Source organism: Malaclemys terrapin, chromosome 1 (genome assembly GCF_027887155.1).
Source record: "Malaclemys terrapin pileata isolate rMalTer1 chromosome 1, rMalTer1.hap1, whole genome shotgun sequence".
NCBI classification, from domain to species: Eukaryota; Metazoa; Chordata; order Testudines; family Emydidae; genus Malaclemys; species Malaclemys terrapin.
Window position 1 is genome coordinate 266303927 of NC_071505.1, and position 20705 is coordinate 266324631.

General features: G+C 39.4%; 1 protein-coding gene across 2 annotated transcripts in view; it reads right to left on the bottom strand.

The window, feature by feature from the left end:
• Positions 1-20705, bottom strand: part of NALCN (sodium leak channel, non-selective) — a 380117-nt gene that overhangs the window by 25196 nt on the left and 334216 nt on the right. For both annotated transcript variants that reach the window (XM_054012833.1, XM_054012825.1), the window contains exons 28-39: positions 19405-19511; positions 15824-15944; positions 15641-15739; positions 14024-14117; positions 13392-13498; positions 12911-12985; positions 9074-9193; positions 7660-7728; positions 4312-4460; positions 3408-3501; positions 2558-2690; positions 1767-1882 (exon numbers count right to left, since the gene is read on the bottom strand). In XM_054012833.1, the coding sequence (XP_053868808.1) occupies positions 1767-1882; positions 2558-2690; positions 3408-3501; positions 4312-4460; positions 7660-7728; positions 9074-9193; positions 12911-12985; positions 13392-13498; positions 14024-14117; positions 15641-15739; positions 15824-15944; positions 19405-19511 (1284 nt within the window). The remainder of the gene's footprint in view (positions 1-1766; positions 1883-2557; positions 2691-3407; positions 3502-4311; positions 4461-7659; positions 7729-9073; positions 9194-12910; positions 12986-13391; positions 13499-14023; positions 14118-15640; positions 15740-15823; positions 15945-19404; positions 19512-20705) is intronic.

A 20705-nucleotide genomic window follows, 5' to 3' on the forward strand; every position in this document is an offset into this window, starting at 1 on the left:
CTTGTTCCCAGCTGTGGTGTAGACGTACCCTTTGACTTACATGGGGCCAGGATTGTACCAAGGGTAGTGTAACTGAACAATGCAGACATAAAGGGGCTTATCTTTAGCGGGTGTAACTTAGCAATAGTTCCTTTGAAGTCAATGGAACTATCCTGATTCATATAAGCTGAGGATCTGGCCTATATATTTTGCCTAAGATTTTCAAAGTTCTCTGGGGGACTTGGATGTCCAGTTTCCATTTATTTGTAATGGGAATTGCATATCTAAACTGGTGGCTTTGAAAATCAGCCTTGACCATTTTTATTTTGTGAGAATTAAACCTTAGGCCTAGAGTCATTTATTAGGAATAAAGTCAGCTAGATTTCTAAACATTCACAGGTGTGTGCCTCTATGCTTGTTATGCAGCTGTTCCATCGTGTGTGTGTTCAGTGATGTATAAGTAGTATGTCCTCTTGCTTTTCCAAGAGCTTCTACTCCAAGATGTAACCAACATACAAACTTCTTGAGGTGTTTGTGGCAACAATTTTGAGCCTGGCTGTTGATAAGGAACTAGGAGTGAAAATATTTTCTCCAAATTTGCAGAATCAAATAGTTCTCTTTGAACATTACGTTCTATAACTTTTTTATTATGGGAAAGGATGGAAGTCCTTTGTTATGGAAGGTCCCACATCACAACGCTCTCCTCGCAGCCCTAGGATGTAGCACTCTGAGCCCCGCCAGTCCTACAAACACAGGACATGGATTTGATCCCCACACAGCAATCTTCTGCCACTAGACCAGTGGTGGGCAACCTGCGGCCCACAGGCGGCCATCAGGGTAATCTGATTGTGGGCCATTAGACATTTTGCTGACGTTGACTGTCCACAGGCACGGCCCCCCACAGCTCCCAGTGGCCGCGGTTCGCTGTTCCCAGCCAATGGGAGCTGCAGGAAGCTGCAGGCTGCAGGGACGTGCTGGCCGCTGCTTCCCACGGCTCCCGTTAGCCATGCCTGCGGACGGTCAACATCAGCAAAATGTCTCATGGCCCGCAATCAAATCAGGTTGCCCATGACTGCACTAGATCATCAGCTGATCTCAGCACACTGCAGTTCATATTCAAAACTGTTCGAAGTAATTCAGTGATGGGATGAGTGAACCATTCATAGTTTAGTTCCTGTTGGTACCTAAACCTCTAAGTTGCTCCCCTACCCAGGCCTTCTCTCCTTTTCAGCTGGGCCATTCTGAAGACAGGAAATGTAACTATGTGAATCTCTGAACCCTAGGTCGACGGGACAACTCCTGGGCTGCCTGGAGGGAAAGGACTATGACCCCAAGCCTGTAAACACCTATACACATGCTTAACTTTACGACTGTGTGTAGTTCCTGGGAGCAAAGTTAAGCATGCACGTATGTGTTTCAAGGATCAGGGCCTATGTGAAATGCAACATCTCATGTTCATCGTTCTTTTGTGAACCTGGGCTGTTAAAAATAAATAAATCACAAAATCCCCTTACCCTAAACTCACTCTGACTCTAGGTGGGTTTGAGGCTCAGTGGGTTAGCACAGCCCACTTTATGTTTTCCTAGTAATACATTTTTCGAGGAAACAATGCAGAAGATTTACTTAGATCATAAGTTCTTTGGGGGCAGGGACTGTCTTTTTGTTGTGAGTTTGTACAATGTCTAACACAATGGGGGTCTTGGTCCACAACTGTGGGTCCTAGGCATTATAGTAAAACAAATAATAATAATAGCACTGAGTGCAGTGCTTACTGTCAAGTATCTTACCTCTCTTTTGTCATCAACCATGTTCCATATAATTTGAAAATGTCTAAGATCATTATAGCTTAAAAGTTGGTCTTCTTCGGTGGAGTAAAACAATGAGAAATTCTCCACAATGATCGCTAAAAAACACATAAATTAAACATAGTATAAGGCTAGCCTGTCAGCACTTTCCAACAGTTATACATTAATTAGAGATAATGTATTTCAGCAGGAACTAAATTTTCACACGTGGCTGTAACAGCGGCAACCTATGGGCAAACCTGGTACTAATGCACCCCCATATTGTGTGTTTTTGTTGTGCTCAAGTTTGAAAATGTAGTCCTTAAATCTTAAGTAGGGGCCTAATCTAACACCTACTAAATTCAACTGGAAGATTCTCATTTACTTCAGCAGGAGCTGGATTATTAGGCCTATAAAATATAAACTGGACAGTAGACTAGCTCTGCAAAAACGATTTCCTTTGTACAGTTCTCATCTACTCTTTCATTTTCACATAACTTTCATTTACAGACCTCCTTATCAAAAGACATTTTCTTATTTAGTGTTAACAGCCAGCAATTTAAAATAAAGGTTAGAAACACATAACATACCAGCCAAGTATCTGAAAACATCAGACAATTATAACATTAACTTGAGGGCATTTAACAATTTCTGTTTACTGAGAGAGTTTAAAAAAATGTTACAGTTGATATGGCCTACAACGTAAGGCCTGTTTTGGATGAGGCACCCAGATCTATGGCACTCCACCCACATTTTAAGATAACTATTTTTCATAGTCAATAATTGTTGCTCACCTACAAGCAAATTTAGCATTATGTATGCAATGATGACATAAAAGGAACAGAAATACATCAGAGCACCAGCATAATTTCCACAATCTGTCCTCCAGTATGTGCTGTTATCTGGAGTACAAAAAGGAGGCTGAACCTTCAAAAGAAAACAGTAAATAATTAAATCAAAAAATTAGGCAAGGGATTGCTTATCGGTCTGCAGTTAACATAACTATATTTTTAGAAAATAATAAAAATAATACAGTAATGCACCTCAAACCAGTGTAGGTTTTGTGGAGAAATACCACATTTGGGAGAAAGGAGGAAATATTTCGCTGTTATTTTAAATGGTAGATGCTGAAAGCAGCTCAGAGCTGGCCTTGAAGGTGATGGATTAGTGGGCAGAGTGAAGGAGAGGCAGATTTCAAAGGTGCACAATAAATCCATTTAACATGTGTTTCTACAATTACCCCCCTATATGAGCATGGGTATATATTATTACAGCAAAACAGCAACCAGTGGCAATGAAATGTTACGACACATTTAACAAACAGCAACCACTCCCATGTATTCAAGACAGGAAATGAAGAATACCTTATCCAATGTAACTGAAACTATGGGGGCGGGGTGGGAGGGGATTTTATGTTAGGCAAAATAAAATGATGTTAACTGAATTTGGGTCAGGATATCAAGATTAATGTTCTTATGAAATGGCCCAGGGTACTTCATTTTAAGATCAGATTTATCTAAAGGACGATGGCACCATCAACAACACAGTGCTTCTTTGTACCAAGCCAGAGCACTGGATACTGAGTCAGAGGAAATTTCGCAACCAGTTTCTTGTCTGTTTTATCTGTGATTGTGCTGTATTTACCATGCAGTCATGCATAATCTTGTTCCAGTCTTCCCCAGTAACTATTCTGAAGAGTACAGTAATGGCCTTGCCAGCTGATGAAAAGTTTGCATGCCTGTTTTTTTAAACAAAAAGAGAAAAAGAGCAGCTCAGATGTCAGAAATAAAAGCTTGGCAATACAAACACATGCAACTTTCTGGAGAATTATTTTGCTGTGTGTTCAACAAGTAAAAAAAAAAATAATTTCTATGATTCTTACCTGAGCTTCATGCCCCATATATTGTTGGTAGAACTCAGAGAATTATTTGCAAACATATTCACTGAATAATTTATGCCATTAATTTAATAGGGACTTAGAAGCCGGACTCTAGCCACCCAGTTTTGAAAAATTTGGCTAATATCTTATCAAGTAATAAAAGCTCATTTGGGGCCATATCCTTCCCCAGGCCTTCATCCTATTCGTGCCTCTTCTGGTGCAAAGGGGATGGAGAGCTGTCATTGGGTTATGTAGGATAATTCCCAGGTGGCATAAGGCCAATGTAGTTGGCTCCCTCTCACTCCATTCGAGGTGTAGGGACCATTTTTGGATGAACCAAGGGTGTGAGCAGGTATAGCTGTAGCACAGTGTTCCAGCCACCTGGGCCAATGGAACAGTCCTTTTGGGATTGTTCCAGCTAGCACAATGAAGAGCAGCCGTTAGTCTTCTGTATATTACACTGGGTGTCTGTTTAGTCCCAGGATTTGGGGAATGGGAAGGTGGCTTAGAGCCGTCTATCATACATTGTCAGCCGAGTGCCGCTCAGCTAGACCTAGAGATCTGGCTCTTGGTTGCTGACATAAAACCAAATGAAAATTTGTGCTCAGTAGATGGGAATATTTTATTTGGCTGTTAAAAACCTTCCACAAAGGGAAGCCAATATTGTACCTGTTAATGTTCTCTCCATATTTCACTGTGCCAAATAAAACTACTCCAGCAAAAGCATAACAAAGAAGCAGCAAGAACATTCCCACAATGATGAAGAAACTCTTATACATGCTGACAACCACAGTCAGCAGCAGCATTTTCAGTGTCACCTGGAAAGGCAGAGAGGAAACACAATTCATGATACTATTAAATAACAAAAATAAAGGAGACTTTAACACATTTGTAACTTTAAATCTTGTAATGATTGTTCTTTTAACTGGGAAAACATATAGGTTAATGTGCCAATCCAGTAGTTTAGAGGTAGCTCAGTGAAATACTACACTGTCAGTCTGAGTTTGGAACAACACTTGGTCTCTTGTTCCAGGGTTTATGGCAGTGTATCTCAACCTTTCTAGACTACTGCACTCCTTTCAGGAGTCTGATTTGTCTGGAGAATCCCCAGTTTCATCATCTCACTTAAAAACTACTGGCTTACAAAATCAGACATAAAAATACAAAAGTGTCACAGCCACTCTATTACTGAAAATTTGCTTACTTTCTCATTTTACCATATAATTATAAAATAAATCAATTGGAATATAAATATTGTACTTGCATTTCAGTGTATAGTATACAGAACAGTATAAACAACTCATTGTGTGTATGAAATTTTAGTTTTTACTGATTTTGCTAGTGCTTTTTATGGAGCCTGTTGTCAAACTAGGCAAATAACTAGATGAGTTGATGTATCCCCTGGAAGACCTCTGCATACCGCCAGGGGTACTTGTATCCCTGGTTGTGAACCACTGGTTTATGGTAATCAGTACAGGATTTCACTGGAGATTTAAAGAAACCCATCTATCTACAAGGGCAAGCTTTAGCCCCCCTCAGAGAGACTATGACATAACAATCAGCACAGATTGATTAAACTATTTTAATTTCTTACACAAGTCAGCCTGTAGTGTCTAGGCAGAGACAAAGAGACACAATACAGCAAAATGTAGAGAAAATGGAAACTGTATGATATTTTAGCATCATGGCAGAATTATTACTTTAGATTGAATTAATTTCAAAAATATTTGGACACTGCAGGAATGTCTCTTTATTTACAGGGGAGGTGAAACAATTTTCATCAGAATCATGACAAATCTGACAAATCATGTTAACTTTTTCCCATCGCACTACATCATAGCCATAACTTAATGGGACTGATAAAGCTTTTAACACATAAGCATAAATAACTAGGTTAAAGGCTTGAAAAAAAATCTAGAATACTTCAAAAAGCTTTGATGGAAATGACCAGATCTGGTTGCATAAGAGAAGCAAGAGTTTTTCACTTGACTTCCAAGGCTCTCCATGCTCTGTGTGGTTAGATGGAGGCAGACTTTTTTCTTTGCTGAACAGACTCTGTGACTTATCTATTCTTAACCCTTTAGTCCTAATACAGAATTCATTTCCTTGACTGCAGTTATTCTAATATGTCTTATGTCATAGAAAATGTTTGGATAATGTTTGGAGAAGCTTTGCCACAACAGAATGCACAGTATTACAACTTACTAAAGAGATACATTTGTTCTCTGCATAGGTAGCTGTCAGTTACACCTGCTGTCTGTTACACTGGTGTAAATCTACATACCAGGTAAATCGAAAGTAACTTCAGTGGAACTACTCTTAATTTATACAAATGAATCTGAGAATTTGGCCCAACATCTTTATTTTACTGAGCACAAATCCCTTATTTAGATAAAATATAATGTGCAAGTTAACACTAGCACTGTGCTAACACCTGCACTGTGCAGGATGGAGCTTCTGCATGTGGACAGCAGCACAAGATGAGCACATCACCCCATACCCTGCTTTCTTGTGGAGAAAATAAATAAAAGAAAATAAAAGTAACACATCGCAACACATTGAAAAAGCAATGATTACAAATACCGAAAAGGGCACAATATATATTCAGGGCTTTAGATGGCAATAATTTTAAATGGTGTTGTGTCTTAGTTATCTTTTTGATGGCAAAAAATTTACAGCATTTCCAATAACCATAATTTATTTCTGATATTTATGTGATGCTCTGTACCTTGGAGGAACACCGTACACCCCCTTGTTCATCTTTATAAAATGATTGTGTGGTATCCAATGCAAAGTTTGTCATGTTTGGTGTCTTCGGAAGGCTCATGATGAACTGAGCATGGTTATTATAGTGATGTTATAGTAATTGTTACAATAATGTTATAGTAATGTTCTAGGTTATAATTTCATATATAGTTATGAGACTGAAAATGTATCCTCATGGCTTAAAGCAAGCCCAGGCAAAAACTCTCCCAAGAACAGAGAGGCAGTTCACACCTCATCGGGGCATGTATGGGACAAACCCAGCCCAGCCTCACAGGAACAAAGGATGCTGGCTTAGACAGCAACAAAATAACCTGTTAAGCTCTTGAGGGAGCCACGCCCCTTCCTTTGGTCAGTTTGGAACTGCAATGAGGTAATGCTCACCTGACTCTGAAGGGGGGGGAGGGAGAGGCTAAGCCAAGAGGGAAGAAATAACATATAAAAGGGAGAGACGTTTGCCATGCTCTTCATCTCTCTTCCACCTACATCTACAGACACCACCACCATCAAGCAACTGAAGTGCTGATCCAAGGGGAAAGCCTGGCTGAAGAGCAACCAGCCAGCCTGTGGTGAGAAGCATCTAAGTTTGTAAGGGCATTGAAAGTGTTAAGTTCAGCTTAGAATGCGTTTTGCTTTTATTTCATTTGACCAAATCCAACTTGTTATGTTTCGACTTATAATCACTTTGAATCCATCTTTGTAGTTCATAAATCTGTTTGTTTATTCTACCTGAAGCAGTGTGTTTGGTTTGAAGCGTGTCAGAGACTCCCCTTGGGATAACAAGCCTGGTACATATCAATTTCTTTGTTAAATTGACGAACTCATATAAGCTTGCAGCATCCAGCGGGCATAACTGGACACTGCAAGATGGAGGTTCCTAGGGTTGTGTCTGGGACTGGAGATATTGGCTAGGGTCATTCGGTTGCACAATCCAAGAAGCAGCTTACATGCCAGAGACTGTGTGTGAACAGCCCAGGAGTGGGGGTTCTCACAGCAGAGCAGGGTAAGGCTGGCTCCCAGAGTCAAGGATTGGAGTGACCTAGCAGATCACCGGTCCGGATAACACCAAGGGGAAACGTCACAATGTAATACAACTAAAACGCTGATATTTTAAGTTAAACATATAAAATGGAGACTTATAGCAGTAGTACATAAAATGGAGACCTGTAGAATGTGCTGTAGAAAAGCAAAGTGATAAATCTTTTAATCTATGCATGAGCACTGTATTGACTGTAATTCCTGATTTGTACTTACATGTTTCCCACAAATTGAGAAGAACCTGAAGACAATTACACATGCACCCATCATATATGTGTAGGCATTCTGAAATTTAAACACAAGAGACTTCATATACAGTGTCCCGCAGTGATCTCTCAAATGATCAGTTTTTCTGCATGAATCTCTCTGTGAATTATACAGTGCAATCAGCATTTTAAAAAAAGTAATATTTCAACAACAAATGCTGAATAATAATAAACTAACAGAAAAAGCTGTGCCACTTCAAAGGCACTAGCCAAACCTCCCAACACAATAAACCAACAAAACCCTCACAGTTCTCTTAGCTGGGCTGTAATTATGTCCAACAGCCTCCCAGTTCTATAAGTCTAGGCAGCTGCTGGCTTGCAGAAACTCCACAGGCCTGCCAAGCTACTCAGCAGCAGGGGGCAAATTGGGGATGCCAGGGACAAAGGGACAGTTTTGCCCCCACAAAGAGTGCTTGAGATAGACCAGAGGGAAGGCCCTCAACAATGTAGGGAGGTGACAGCCACAACTGGGGATTGTTGATTGAAGCCACCTCTCCTGTCCAGTGATAAGGGGGGAGAGCTCACGTTCCCACAAATGAGGGTGTACGCCCCCGCTCCCCCTTTTTTTTAAACTTGAGAGGGAGGGTGCAGCTGACCTCTTTCCTGGACAGATAAATCTTCTGCCTTCCTGGACTAAATGCTGTTCTGTAACAAAAACGCATGGACCAGATTCACTGACATGCTTTGCGCTGTTCATCGGTTTAGAAAATCTGCCTTATCTTTCTCTACAATGACTCCTACCTGGATTATTCCCTCCAGCCTCTCTTCCTCTCTCACCCCCCAATGAAACTGCTCCTGGCAAGGTCTTCCAATCCCAGGACACCACATTTCTTCCCTCTCCTCATTCTAATCCCTCCTAAGGACTCACTTCCTCCACAAGGCCCGCAGACCCTAACCAGGGGTTCTCAAACTGGGGTCGAGACCCCTCATGGGGTCACGAGGTTATTATATGGGGGGTCGCGAGCCGTCAACCTCCACCCCAAACCCTGCTTTGCATCCAGCATTTACAATGGTGTTAAATATATTAAAAAGTGTTTTTAATTTATAAGGGGGGTCGCACTCAAAGGCTTGTTATGTGAAAGGGGTCACCAGTAAAAAAGTTCGAGAGCCTAACCTATATCAGTCCAATATCTTCTCCACCTCAGCACTATAGGATGTAAGAAAAATCTAGTTCACCAATTCCACAAATTGTTACCTTCTTCTTGGTTCCCAGGGCATCTTGTTTTATTTGGGTCTTATTTTTAGTTTGTAAACACCCTGGGCTTGGCAATTGTCCTTATTTGAATCAGGATAGCAGTAAAACTGTTGGTGATTAACAAATAAAACCAATAAATGATCATTGGAGTTGCAATTGTTGATCTTACTAGTAAGGCAAAGTGAAGTATCACCCATATAACACCAAGGGAGGTCACCAAAAGGTCATATCGATTTCTTCTGCTTTGCCAGAAGCCAGCAGGTGACATGGCAATAATCTTCATAGTGACCTAGAGAGCAATAAAGATAGTCTTGCTAGTGCAAATTCTTAGCAAAAGGTTATTTTTCACTATAAGAACATTTGGTCCCTAAAATGTTTTGGTAGTGTTCTACTTGTAGACTGGTTTTAAATGAGTAGGAGTTTTAATAGTTAAACAAAGGGTTAGTATGAAGGTAGAAAATGATTAAGCTGATGATGCATAACTAAAAAATTACATGTGTGTGTATGGGTGTATGAAGAGACTGAAGTATATATTAATGCCAATTTCGCACAAATACACTTATATGCAAGGTTATAACTGTCTTATATGTCTCATGTACGGCAAATTAATTTAAAAGCAACCTTCTTTTTCCTGTTGCAAAAGATTTTTGTTTTACTTCTGGTGAACTCTATCCATGCTCAACAGCATACATGAGCACAGGAAGCATAAGATTGGAGGAAAAAATAGTGTGGGCCAGTAGATTGCAGTGGGTTTCACAATGCTCCTAATGAACACAGAGACTGAAAGGGTTGACTTTTCTTAGAAACAGGTTTCAGAGGGGTAGCCATATTAGTCTGTATCAGCAAAAACAACGAGGAGTCCTTGTGGCACCTTAGAGACTAACAAATTTATTAAGAAGAACAGGAGTACTTGTGGCATCTTAGAGACTAACAAATTTATTAGAGCATAAGCTTTCGTGGACTACAGCCCACTTCTTCGGATGCATATATAGAAGTGGGCTGTAGTCCACGAAAGCTTATGCTCTAATAAATTTGTTAGTCTCTAAGGTGCCACAAGTACTCCTGTTCTTCTTTTTGCGGATACAGACTAACACGGCTGTTACTCTGAAATTTATTAAGGCATAAGCTTTTGCCCAAATAAATTTGTTAGTCTCTAAGGTGCCACAAGGACTCCTCGTTGTTTTTTCTTAGAAAGTTAGTGATGCCACAGGCAGGATGTTTAAAAATAGGTTCTGTTTAGAATAGATAACAGTATTTTGCAGTCGTACAAGCCATGTGATCCATGCAGAATGTCTACAAAAGAAGGTTTAGCGTTGCACACAGTCAGTTCTTAGCTACACATATTAACGGTTTAAATGTTACTAAAGCATATCATATAAAAGAAATAATAATTAGGCACTAATCTCTTTGGTTTTATATCCTAGCTTTCAATACTGACATTTAACAATGTTTGTTAAATTCCCAAAGGCTAAATTGTATTAAAGGTGACACTGGTTTAGGCTCAAATTTGACACTCTTCACTTACCTGATCGTATACTCTCCACTCAGATATGACTGGAAAGTGCAGGACAGAGTCACAATTTTTATAATCTGCAGAGGAATATTTTTCAGTTTCCAAATATCTATTTTTTGCTGTACTTCTCCATCCCTCCCATTCCACAAACCAAGTTTTCCCACAGTTAGTAGGATACAATAGCTCCACCTACCAGGATTTTAAAAAAATGGTCTACCACAGGCAGACTAAATCCTTCCTTCCCATGTCTTTTCAAGATATTTTATTGTAAGAATGGGGTCCACCTGATATTCATCTCAGTCATCACTAAAGCCATGTCTCATAGTATCTTAAAATAATAATGAGGTCTCAAAGTAAGTTTTTTCCACTGATTCTGTGGCCACTTGTATTGATGTTTACAATAGGAAGAGTGATTCTTTTCTTACACCGGTTTGAGCTCTCATCGGTGGTCTTTAGAACTGTTTCACTGCATTCTTTACCAGAGCTATGCAGTTAGACCTGACCCTACTCAGATTCTGTGTCTACCAGGGTTCAGGTTTGGCCATGATTAACCAGGACAGGTACCAAGTACTTGGCAGCAAGCTGCATTTATCTGGCTTGTGGGGATGTATCTGGTATGTTGGGGATATGCATGACACAAATGAACTGGAATTTTTGGGTAGACTCAGGAGATGCTTGTGTGCACAATGGCTCTAAACTTTTCAAGAAGGACTTGATAAGGGAGCCAAATAGGCATCAAGAGTTTTCTTCAGTTTGGAAACAAAGGAATATTTTATTTTTACCTGTTAACTTTCTAATCCAGGTGAGAAAGCTGAACACACAGTTTAGATCCTGCCTGTATTCTTTTGTCTAAAAGGCTTTTAATTTATATCCGTATCTAGATCACTTTTTCATTAAGATGCAGTCTACTCTGGGGCTTTACAGAATTTTCTCTTTCCTTGCGCAGCACTCCCACTGTTAGTCTGAACTCTCCTCGATGGGCATGATTCTGGACCTCCTGTTGAGGAATGGCCTTCATTTCCCCACATTGGTTAGTGGCTCTTTTAGCTTCCTTGTCACAAGTTCTATCTGTTTGTGCTAGCATGGTAGAGGGCACTGGAATTAGACTTGTTTGAATCCCATGTACTACGGAAATTTTATCTTGAATCCAACTTTTCCTTTGCCCTCTAGACAGTTTCCTACTCAGGATGGCCTCCAGGTAGAATGATTGCCATTAAAAAGTCAATATTTCTCAACCAGCAGTTACCTCACAGAGGTATCTCAGATACCAACATATTTCCCCATACTTACCACAGGAAATAAATAGAGTATCAGATTGTGGTGTAGTAATTGTTGACATTATAATGAGAGACTCATAACTTTATGGAGGATTCTGTAGAATGGTAAAAACAAACAAACTACAGAAAGGATATTATGTGCAATTCTATAAATCAGCTAAAATGTAAAGGCTGCTAAGGCTTTAGTTTGAGCCTCTTTATTTGATGACTAGCAAAGTGAGCCTTTTTAGTTGCCATCTCCTTTCTTAGGTACACAGAGGAGATGAGTTCTCTGATTACTAGACTGCTTTACTGGCAGATTTAAATTTGTGGTTGGCTTACAATCTGAAAGATGAGGATTTATATCCCTTCTCATTTTTCATCTTATCCAGTGTAGCTATCTATGTTATTACCTATATAAATATCTAATCTTTTTCTGAACCCTACTAAGCTCTCAGACTCATTCCTATCTTGTTGAAATGAGTCCCACAGGTTAATTATGCTCACAGAGCTGATGTTGGTTGCAGTGTTTTCCAGGCTGCTAATTAAGGAAAACCAACCACCTTCTTTTCACTGCTTGTACTAAATATTGTCTTTTAAGATGGGAGAAGAGAGGCATATGATAAAGGAAATTATACACCAAATAGTTATGTTTGTCATAGTCTTCTCCCAATATACCCCTGTTATATAACCTTTACTTTTCTACACTCGTATCTACATACTACCCGTAATTCTGTTGCTTTTGCTTTTTAAATGACTGAGGCAAAGGAGATGGATACACACACAGAGATGCTTAGAAATATATGTGCTTTCTATGGCTAACAGACCTTTTGCCTTCTGTTTTCTCATGGTGTCATATTTAAACAGACTGAGAATGAAAGGAAGGATGTATGTTTTAAGCAGGACTTCCCAGGTAGCTAGACCTTGCGCTGGCTCACTGCACAGAACACCCTTTGCAACTCTGCTTTAGAAATGTACTGAAATACCATTCTCATTGCTATACATATCCAGGATGAAATTATCTGTGTTGCAGATACATGGACTGAAAAGGATACACAAGTCTAGCCCCATAACAAGTAAAACACACATTTCTGCAATACATACTCAAGCACTAGTCATATGAGTTGCCCCATGGATATGTAGCCTGCAATTAAAACTTGGACAGTAACCCTAGAACCAAAATAAAATATACAAAACTAGTCTGACTCTGGAGAAACAACTAAATATATTACTGTACCTCTAGGACAAAAATGAAGGTGAAAACAACAGACATTGTTGCTAAAGGAACAGTCACTGGATCTTCGACATCCCACTGAAATGGAACAAAGATAGTAGATCATAAAACAGATATAAAAATCTATTTACCACGTTTTAATTTTTATTTCAGTGTGTATTGTTGCCATAGATTCTGTTTTTACAATGAATAACACATTCAGGCGGGAATGGTGGGTGGGTGCATCTTTCCTTTTATATGGATTTAGCGTTAAATGAGACATTAAAAATAGTGGACCAGATTGTTAATTGGTATAAACTGGCGCAGCTCCAGAGACTTTAATGGAGCTGTACTGATTTACACCAGCTGAGTATCTGCCCCACTGCATTTAGAAATAGTATCTTTCCAGCAGTTCATTGCTAACTTATGTACAGTTCGCTATTTTAAAAGGGTACAGCTCATTCGTTCCGCCACCGTTACAAGACGCAATAAGAAACAAAAATACCTTCACTGAAAGCAAGACAGACTGGGCCAGAACAAGCACAGCAATAGTCCTCTTAAAAAACGGATGCTGCGTTATATCATACATTTTGGCTCTAAAGCCATCGTTATCTGAAAAAGAAGGAGTTAAACAAGAAGAATTAAATTGCACACAGTGGTATTTTTTTCTCCCTGTTTCTTGTTTTGTTAATGGTAACCTAATCCTTGCCTAGTTTTGAAATACATTTCTAATTTTCTGCTACAGTTTCACATATTGAATAGTGCTTCTGAACATGTAATTTCAAATACTGAACACCAATGTTGCATGAAGGCTTTGGTAGGGGTAAAGCAAGTGCATCATTCAATTGCTGTCAAGATAAGACATTCAATTCATATCATTAACAGGCAAGTGCAAATATATTTCATTTAAAATTCATTTTTTCATTAAGGCTTATCCTAAAACCACTGAAGCACAACCTTTTTTGGGTTGATTTTAATAGCCTTATGCAGAGATCTGTAGTTGGAGCCTGTTTCCACATTAACTTATGCACAACCTCCTAGTGGCCTAACGATTACAATTTTAATTTGAATCTTAGGCTCCTGGGGAATTATGAACACTGGGGCTCAACATGAATAACATCAGAATATCTTTGATACCCGGACGAGGTGGGAGATGAAGAGGTTGAGCTATCTTCAGTCTGCTCTTTAGATCTTCCCACCGTCTCTGATCTACAGTCAGTAAAGCTGTACCCTTAACAAAGAAAAACAAGAAGCTTTTGTCATATAAAATCTTAAACATTTAAATGTTGTGCACATGAAAACAACAGCTTGCCTCGGGGCTTGAAATAAAGTTACATTCTCAAACTCTCCTTGAATAACACAGTATTTGGGTAAAGGGGTCAGAGCATCAGTCCTGCACTCAAGAAGATTTCCAAATGCACTAGCTGTGAGTTTCTGGGACTCAACGCAGCAAGCTCAGTTGTTGCTCTTTGTATCAGCGGCTCAGTGGGCGTAGGGAAACCTACGGGAGGTCTTCCATTTGACTGAACACCATTTGCTGGGGAGCACTGTTTTAAACAGTGGTCGATTCTGTCTGGACTTTGCTGTAAAAAACCCTGCAGCAAAGTATTAGCTTGTCAGCACTGCTCTAGCTTATCAGGGAACCAGCCTTCTACAAAAGCACTACAGACACACTTCCTATGCTTGTAGTATAATTTAAACAAAATAAACATATGCTATGCTACAACATTTTCCATAAAGGAAGCATAAGAAGTGCAGATATGACTTCAGGGTAGGTAGTAATAAAGAGCACACACATAAGCATTTTGATAGCATAGTACAAACTACACTATTTAAAATGATCTTAAGACATAATAAGGTCCTTACAACATCAGAGAGCTATAAAATCTCATACCAAGGGTTTGGAGCTGGAAAAGCAACAGAGAACTTTTAAAGGCAAATGTCACAGATTGCTTTCCCAGACACATAGAAATTTTGCCCAGTAAGCACTTAACCATACAAAGCTGTGTGAGCAGTGGTACCATCCTCATGGCGTGTCTTGGAATGTCTAGACTTGGAACAGTGAGTCAAACAAACAGGTGGCTGTCCTACTAATAAGATCAGAAAAGCCCCCTCTGAGGTGGACATAATCTCTTTATGGAATTGTGTCCCCAAGATATGCCCTGGGAAGATACACCCTAAAACGTGATGCAGTTAAAGAGACTGATTATTATAACATGTATTAATTCTCACTGTTAGGCCAAAAATCACACAGCACAGGAAATATTAAATTAAAAGGTATTACACAATAAAAAAGATTAATAAAACACTAGTGGATTATTGGAAAGATTTCATTACAGAAAAAATAAAAAGGTAGTAAAATAAAGACACAAGCTTAGTGAAATTTAAAAACAACCATGTCACAGACTCTAGATCTGTGTCTCAAGAGCTTTCCCCCTCACCACCATTTTTGTCAAGTGAGGAACTCAAAGAATGGTTCTCTTTGTTCATTGCTTATGGGCCAAATTGAGACCATGCCTAAATTCATACTTCAGTACACCTGCATCTGCTCACTTCAGATCTGAATTTGGTCCTATATCTCTCTTCAGGTAATATGATCCTAAGGAAATAATGAGGTTGCTTCTTGAATTGTAACTTACTTATATTAGCAACAGCACATCTTATTATCTCATATTGCACAATTTGTCATATGACGTTTAAAGCTAACAAAGCATGAACCTATTCCCATGTGTGATACAATAACTGAATTATTACCTTATTTTCATTGAAATTAGCAATGACAACTCCAACAAAAAGGGTCAATCCAATCATGCAGCCCAGGAACACAAAGACATGAATATAGATTCCATGGATCTGCATATACGAAAAATATGATTATTCATCAAAACAAATTCAGCAGCTTTCGAAGCGTTACCAGGATTTGATATGCTTGCTTACCGGCCCCACGCGATGAATAATGACATCTCTGACTTCCACCCAGCCTTTTAATGAAAGAACTTCAAATAGTGCCAACATGGCATTTCCCACATTGTCAAAATTAAAATTGCGAGGATTTGCCCTGAAATAATAGTAAAGGAATGAGTGCATTTTAACTATCTTCTGATAAGATGGAGCTTAGGCATCGTACTGTGGCCTCTCTAAGTCAAAGAATACAATTTCATGCTATACAAAGGAGCTAATCATATAAAGAAGCACAGTTTTTATTTGTGTTATTACTCAACTTTTCTTTCCATATCTGCTTAGTTTTTCTTCATATTCTATGTTAGTCTGAGACTGTAAACTCCTTTGTTACAGTGACTGTGGCATTGTCTAAATCTCTACAAAATATCATGCAATGTTCTGAACAATAATACTTTGAAAACTAAAAAAATTACATATACTCCACTTAATTGCTAAATCTTTACAATCTCATATTTATTTATAAGCTGAGCTACTGTAAAAATGATAAAGCTTGTGACATGGCACTGTATTTTAGAGTGTTTCTGACAGTACATTGCCAAAAGTTAGCGATCGTGAAAAAAACAGTTCTGATGACACTGGCAGAAACAAAGCTATGTCATACAACCCTGCTAAGGTACCTCAAGGAACAGAATTTTCAAAAGTGCTGATGTGATTCAGGCTCCTAGTTTAGTCAGTAGGTGCGTCTGCAAATTATCATTCATATTCATTCATAATATCAGATTTTGCTAGTCCAAAGAGAAATGTTAACGAGAGGAAATCACTGGTTTTCTCAGCCTTCAAACATAACATTCTTTGGGTTAGCCAGGATTCCAAAGGAAGAAACTCCACTTGAAAATGAAAGACTCCATTAGAGGTTAGTTTTCTGAAGAGCTGTGCATCCCCAATCAGAGACAGATTTTCTGAAAAGCTCAGCCTCAGCTACCATTCAGACACCAAAATAAGTAGCTAGATTTCCAGTTTCCCCACCAGCGTAACTTCTTGGAAAATCTCACCGCTAAGGCTATGTCTACAATATGAGTGTGATTCCCCTGAGTTGGTGTGAGTATAAGTAGTAGTATAGCTGTGGTAGCACAGGCAGTGGCAGCAGAGGCACAGCTTAGCTTTGCTTAGTACAGTGGTTCCCAAACTGGGGTTCGCGAACCCCTGGGGGTTCGCGAAATGTTACAGGAGGTTCTTAGGAAAAAAATCCCTAATGGTGGACAGAGCTGTCCCTAGAAGCCTCGGGCAGCCTGGAGCCCCTGAGCTTCCAAGAGCTAAGCAGATCAAAGCAAGCCTATCTATCACACTGAAGAGATTTAAACTTCAAGACTCCTTATAAGAAATGGAAAGGGAGGTGGATATTTTCTGCTGATTTTATAATTAAATAGGCTGTTAGTATTGTTTTTAAAATTATTATGAAGAACAAGTTTAAGCTTTGTTGTAACGTGCGTTGTTTGCCTGGACTGCTCAAGACCTGAATGCTTGTGGAAGGAGGAACTCTTTGAGTTGGCTTCTTAAATATCTTCATGATGTTTCACATCTAATACTCCTTGATGAAACATAGGAGCTTTTTCTTATAACAGGCTTATTCAAAGTGATACAAGCTATGAAAGTGAGATCTTGGAAGAGTGTTGCTGTTTTCATAATGTAATAAAAATACTGTAATGATAAATAATAATTAATAATAGTGTGGAATAAGCATGTCATAAAAACAAATGTTATATTTCCAAGATCACTGCTTTTATAATTTACACTCAGGTAAAGGAGAAAATCCCTGGAAATATTCATTTTTAGAAGGGGGTTCACGAAACTTGACATTTTAGTGAAAGAGGTTCACAGGTTGTTAAAGTTTGGGAACCACTAGCTTAGTACAAACCATGCCTCCGTTGCCACTGCCCACACTACTGCAGCTACACTACTGTTTATACTCAGGCTAGCTCTCATTGAGCTACCATGGGTATCTGCACACAAGCCGGGAAATCACACCCCTCGCTTGCAATATGGACATAGCTCCCACTGTGACACTCAGGCTATGAGGTACTGGGCTATTGAAAATCCGGTCCTACAAGGCCAACAACTGGTACTGACCTCCTTGAGTACTACATTTTCTGCAGTGACAAAAAATTCTCCAAACTTCATAGTTTTGCTGATTAAGATCTTTTTAGTTATTTCTGGATCAAGCTGAAGTGGATTGAATTTGCTTACTCACAGGAATTCTGCCTTCAGAATTTATCTGAAGCATACGGAAGCTGAAAGAGTTCTGCAGATGCCATAGCTTCACTGACTGTTCAAATCACAGTGTATTATTTCATTAGTGTAGGATGGCTCTGAATTTTCCCATGCTACCACGTTCTTTTACCCTCCCCCCTTAATTAAAATAATTTTAGCCATTTTGCTGAATTTGCAAAAAGTGAAACAACCTCCTTTCAAAATATAAGCAATTAAAGACAAGTTTCACACATTTTTAGGTGTTAGAAAATCTTAAATTGACACTGTCAGAATATAAATCATAGATTTACTTTTGCCATTACATCATTGTTGCATCTGAGATACCACAATTAGGGCTGTCAATTAATTGCAGTTAACTCACACAATTAACTCAAAAAAATGAATCACGATTAAAAAATGAATCACGATTAATCACAGTTTTAATCACACTGTTAAACAATAGAATCCCAATTGAAATGTATTAAATATTTGTGGATGTTTTTCTACATTTTCAAATGTATTGATTTCAATAACAACACAGAATAAAAAGTGTACAGTGCTCACTTTATATTATTATTTTTGATTACAAATATTTGCACTGTATAAATGATAGAGTATTTTTCAATTCAGCTCATACAAGTACTGTACTGCAGTCTCTTTATAATGACAAGTTTCAGAGTAACAGCCGTGTTAGTCTGTATCCGCAAAAAGAAGAACAGGAGTACTTGTGGCACCTTAGAGACTAACAAATGTATTAGAGCATAAGCTTTCGTGGACTACAGCCCACTTCTTCGGATGCATATAGAATGGAACATATATTGAGGAGATATATATACACACATACAGAGAGCATAAACAGGTGGGAGTTGTCTTACCAACTCTGAGAGGCCAATTAATTAAGAGAAAAAAAACTTTTGAAGTGATAATCAAGCTAGCCGAGTACAGACAGTGTGATAAGAAGTGTGAGAGTACTTACAAGGGGAGATAGAGTCAATGTTTGTAATGGCTCAGCCATTCCCAGTCCTTATTCAAACCGGAGTTGATTGTGTCTAGTTTGCATATCAATTCTAGCTCTGCAGTCTCTCTTTGGAGTCTGTTTTTGAAGTTTTTCTGTTGTAATATAGCCACCCGCAGGTCTGTCACTGAATGACCAGACAGGTTAAAGTGTTCTCCCACTGGTTTTTGAGTATTTTGATTCCTGATGTCAGATTTGTGTCCATAACCTCAGGTTGGTAGGGAAACTAGATTGGTCTGTTTGTCACCAGTTTTATTTGCTACTTTCAGTACTACAATGCTGCAGTGTTTGGGTCCTGCAGCAGATTAACAACTGAACTATCTGAAGAAAAACTGGCCAAGTTACAACTACTCACCAGACTCGTGGCACCCAAAATCCAGGCTTTTTCTCTCCAGGTCTTAGCTTTAAATTCAGATTTTTTGAAACACTTACATTTATTCTGAAGATGCCATGACAATCTTCCTATAATAAAATAAAGCACATTGGGTGAAATATAGACCTGCAGAGAGGTGAGGACACTGTACAACACAAACAGCACAATAAATAAGGCAGCTTGGAACAGTGTAAATGGAACAAAAGGGTTATTTTTAGGTACTGAATTAATAGTATTGGGAACAGAACTTTTTCATATGCAGGGAAGATACAGCATGAGCAGTGACAATGTAGAATCTTCATTCTGCACTTCAAGGCCCCCCTCCCAGACTGAGAGGGCTAGTAAATTTGCAAGTTCATTCAGCTCTTGGCCTCTTTTCTGAGAGTGTCATGGTGTTCGTGATGTTTGACTCCTCCCCACTGCAAGTGGAATGATGCTACTAATCTGCTTCACATAGGCCACGTAACACTGGCTGGTACTTTTTGTCACCATCAGCCTGGCCTGGATTTTAACTGGTGATCGAGGCTTGCTAGGTGTCATAGCCCATTTCTAGGCCTTGCGCTGTCCAGTCCTTCAGTGCTCAAATGTCATGAACTCGGTATCTTTCTCATGTCTTCCTCAAATGCCTGGCACTCCCATTCCTTTTGCACTACGTAACAACCTTCTCTTCATTCAAACCGCTTCCTAAAACACCCCTCTTTAGTGACCCTCCTTCCAATTCTTACAATCATAGTCTCCCAAAGAAAGCAGTGTGTTTTGTAAAAAAAAGCAGGAAAAAGACATGGAAGAGAGGGCTACTCACCCTGTGCAGTAACTGAGGTTCTTCGAGATGTGTGTCCCTACGGGTGCTCCACTGTAGGTGCAGTAGTGTCCCCGTGCCTGGGATCAGAGATCTTTGGCAGCAGTGCCAGTTGGGCTGCACACTTCTCCCCGTCTCATGCTGTGAGCAGTGGCTATATTGCACTGTGTGGTTCACCACCCTCAGTTCCTTCTCTACCACAGAGCCTATGTTTGAACTCTGAAGCGGAGGGAATGAGGGAGGGTAGTGAAGCACCCATAGGGACACACATCTTGAAGAATCTCAGTTACTGCACAGGGTGAGTAACCCTTTGTTCTTCTCTGAGTAGTGTTCCCATTGGTGCTCCATTGTAGGTGAGTGCAGAGCAGTGCCCCTAGATGGAAGGCTGGGGCTTCAGAGAGACATCTACTAAGGAGGATAGAACAGTGGTCCTAGTAGGGCATCTGATGCTGCATAATGTTGACTAAATGTGTCCATGGGTGCC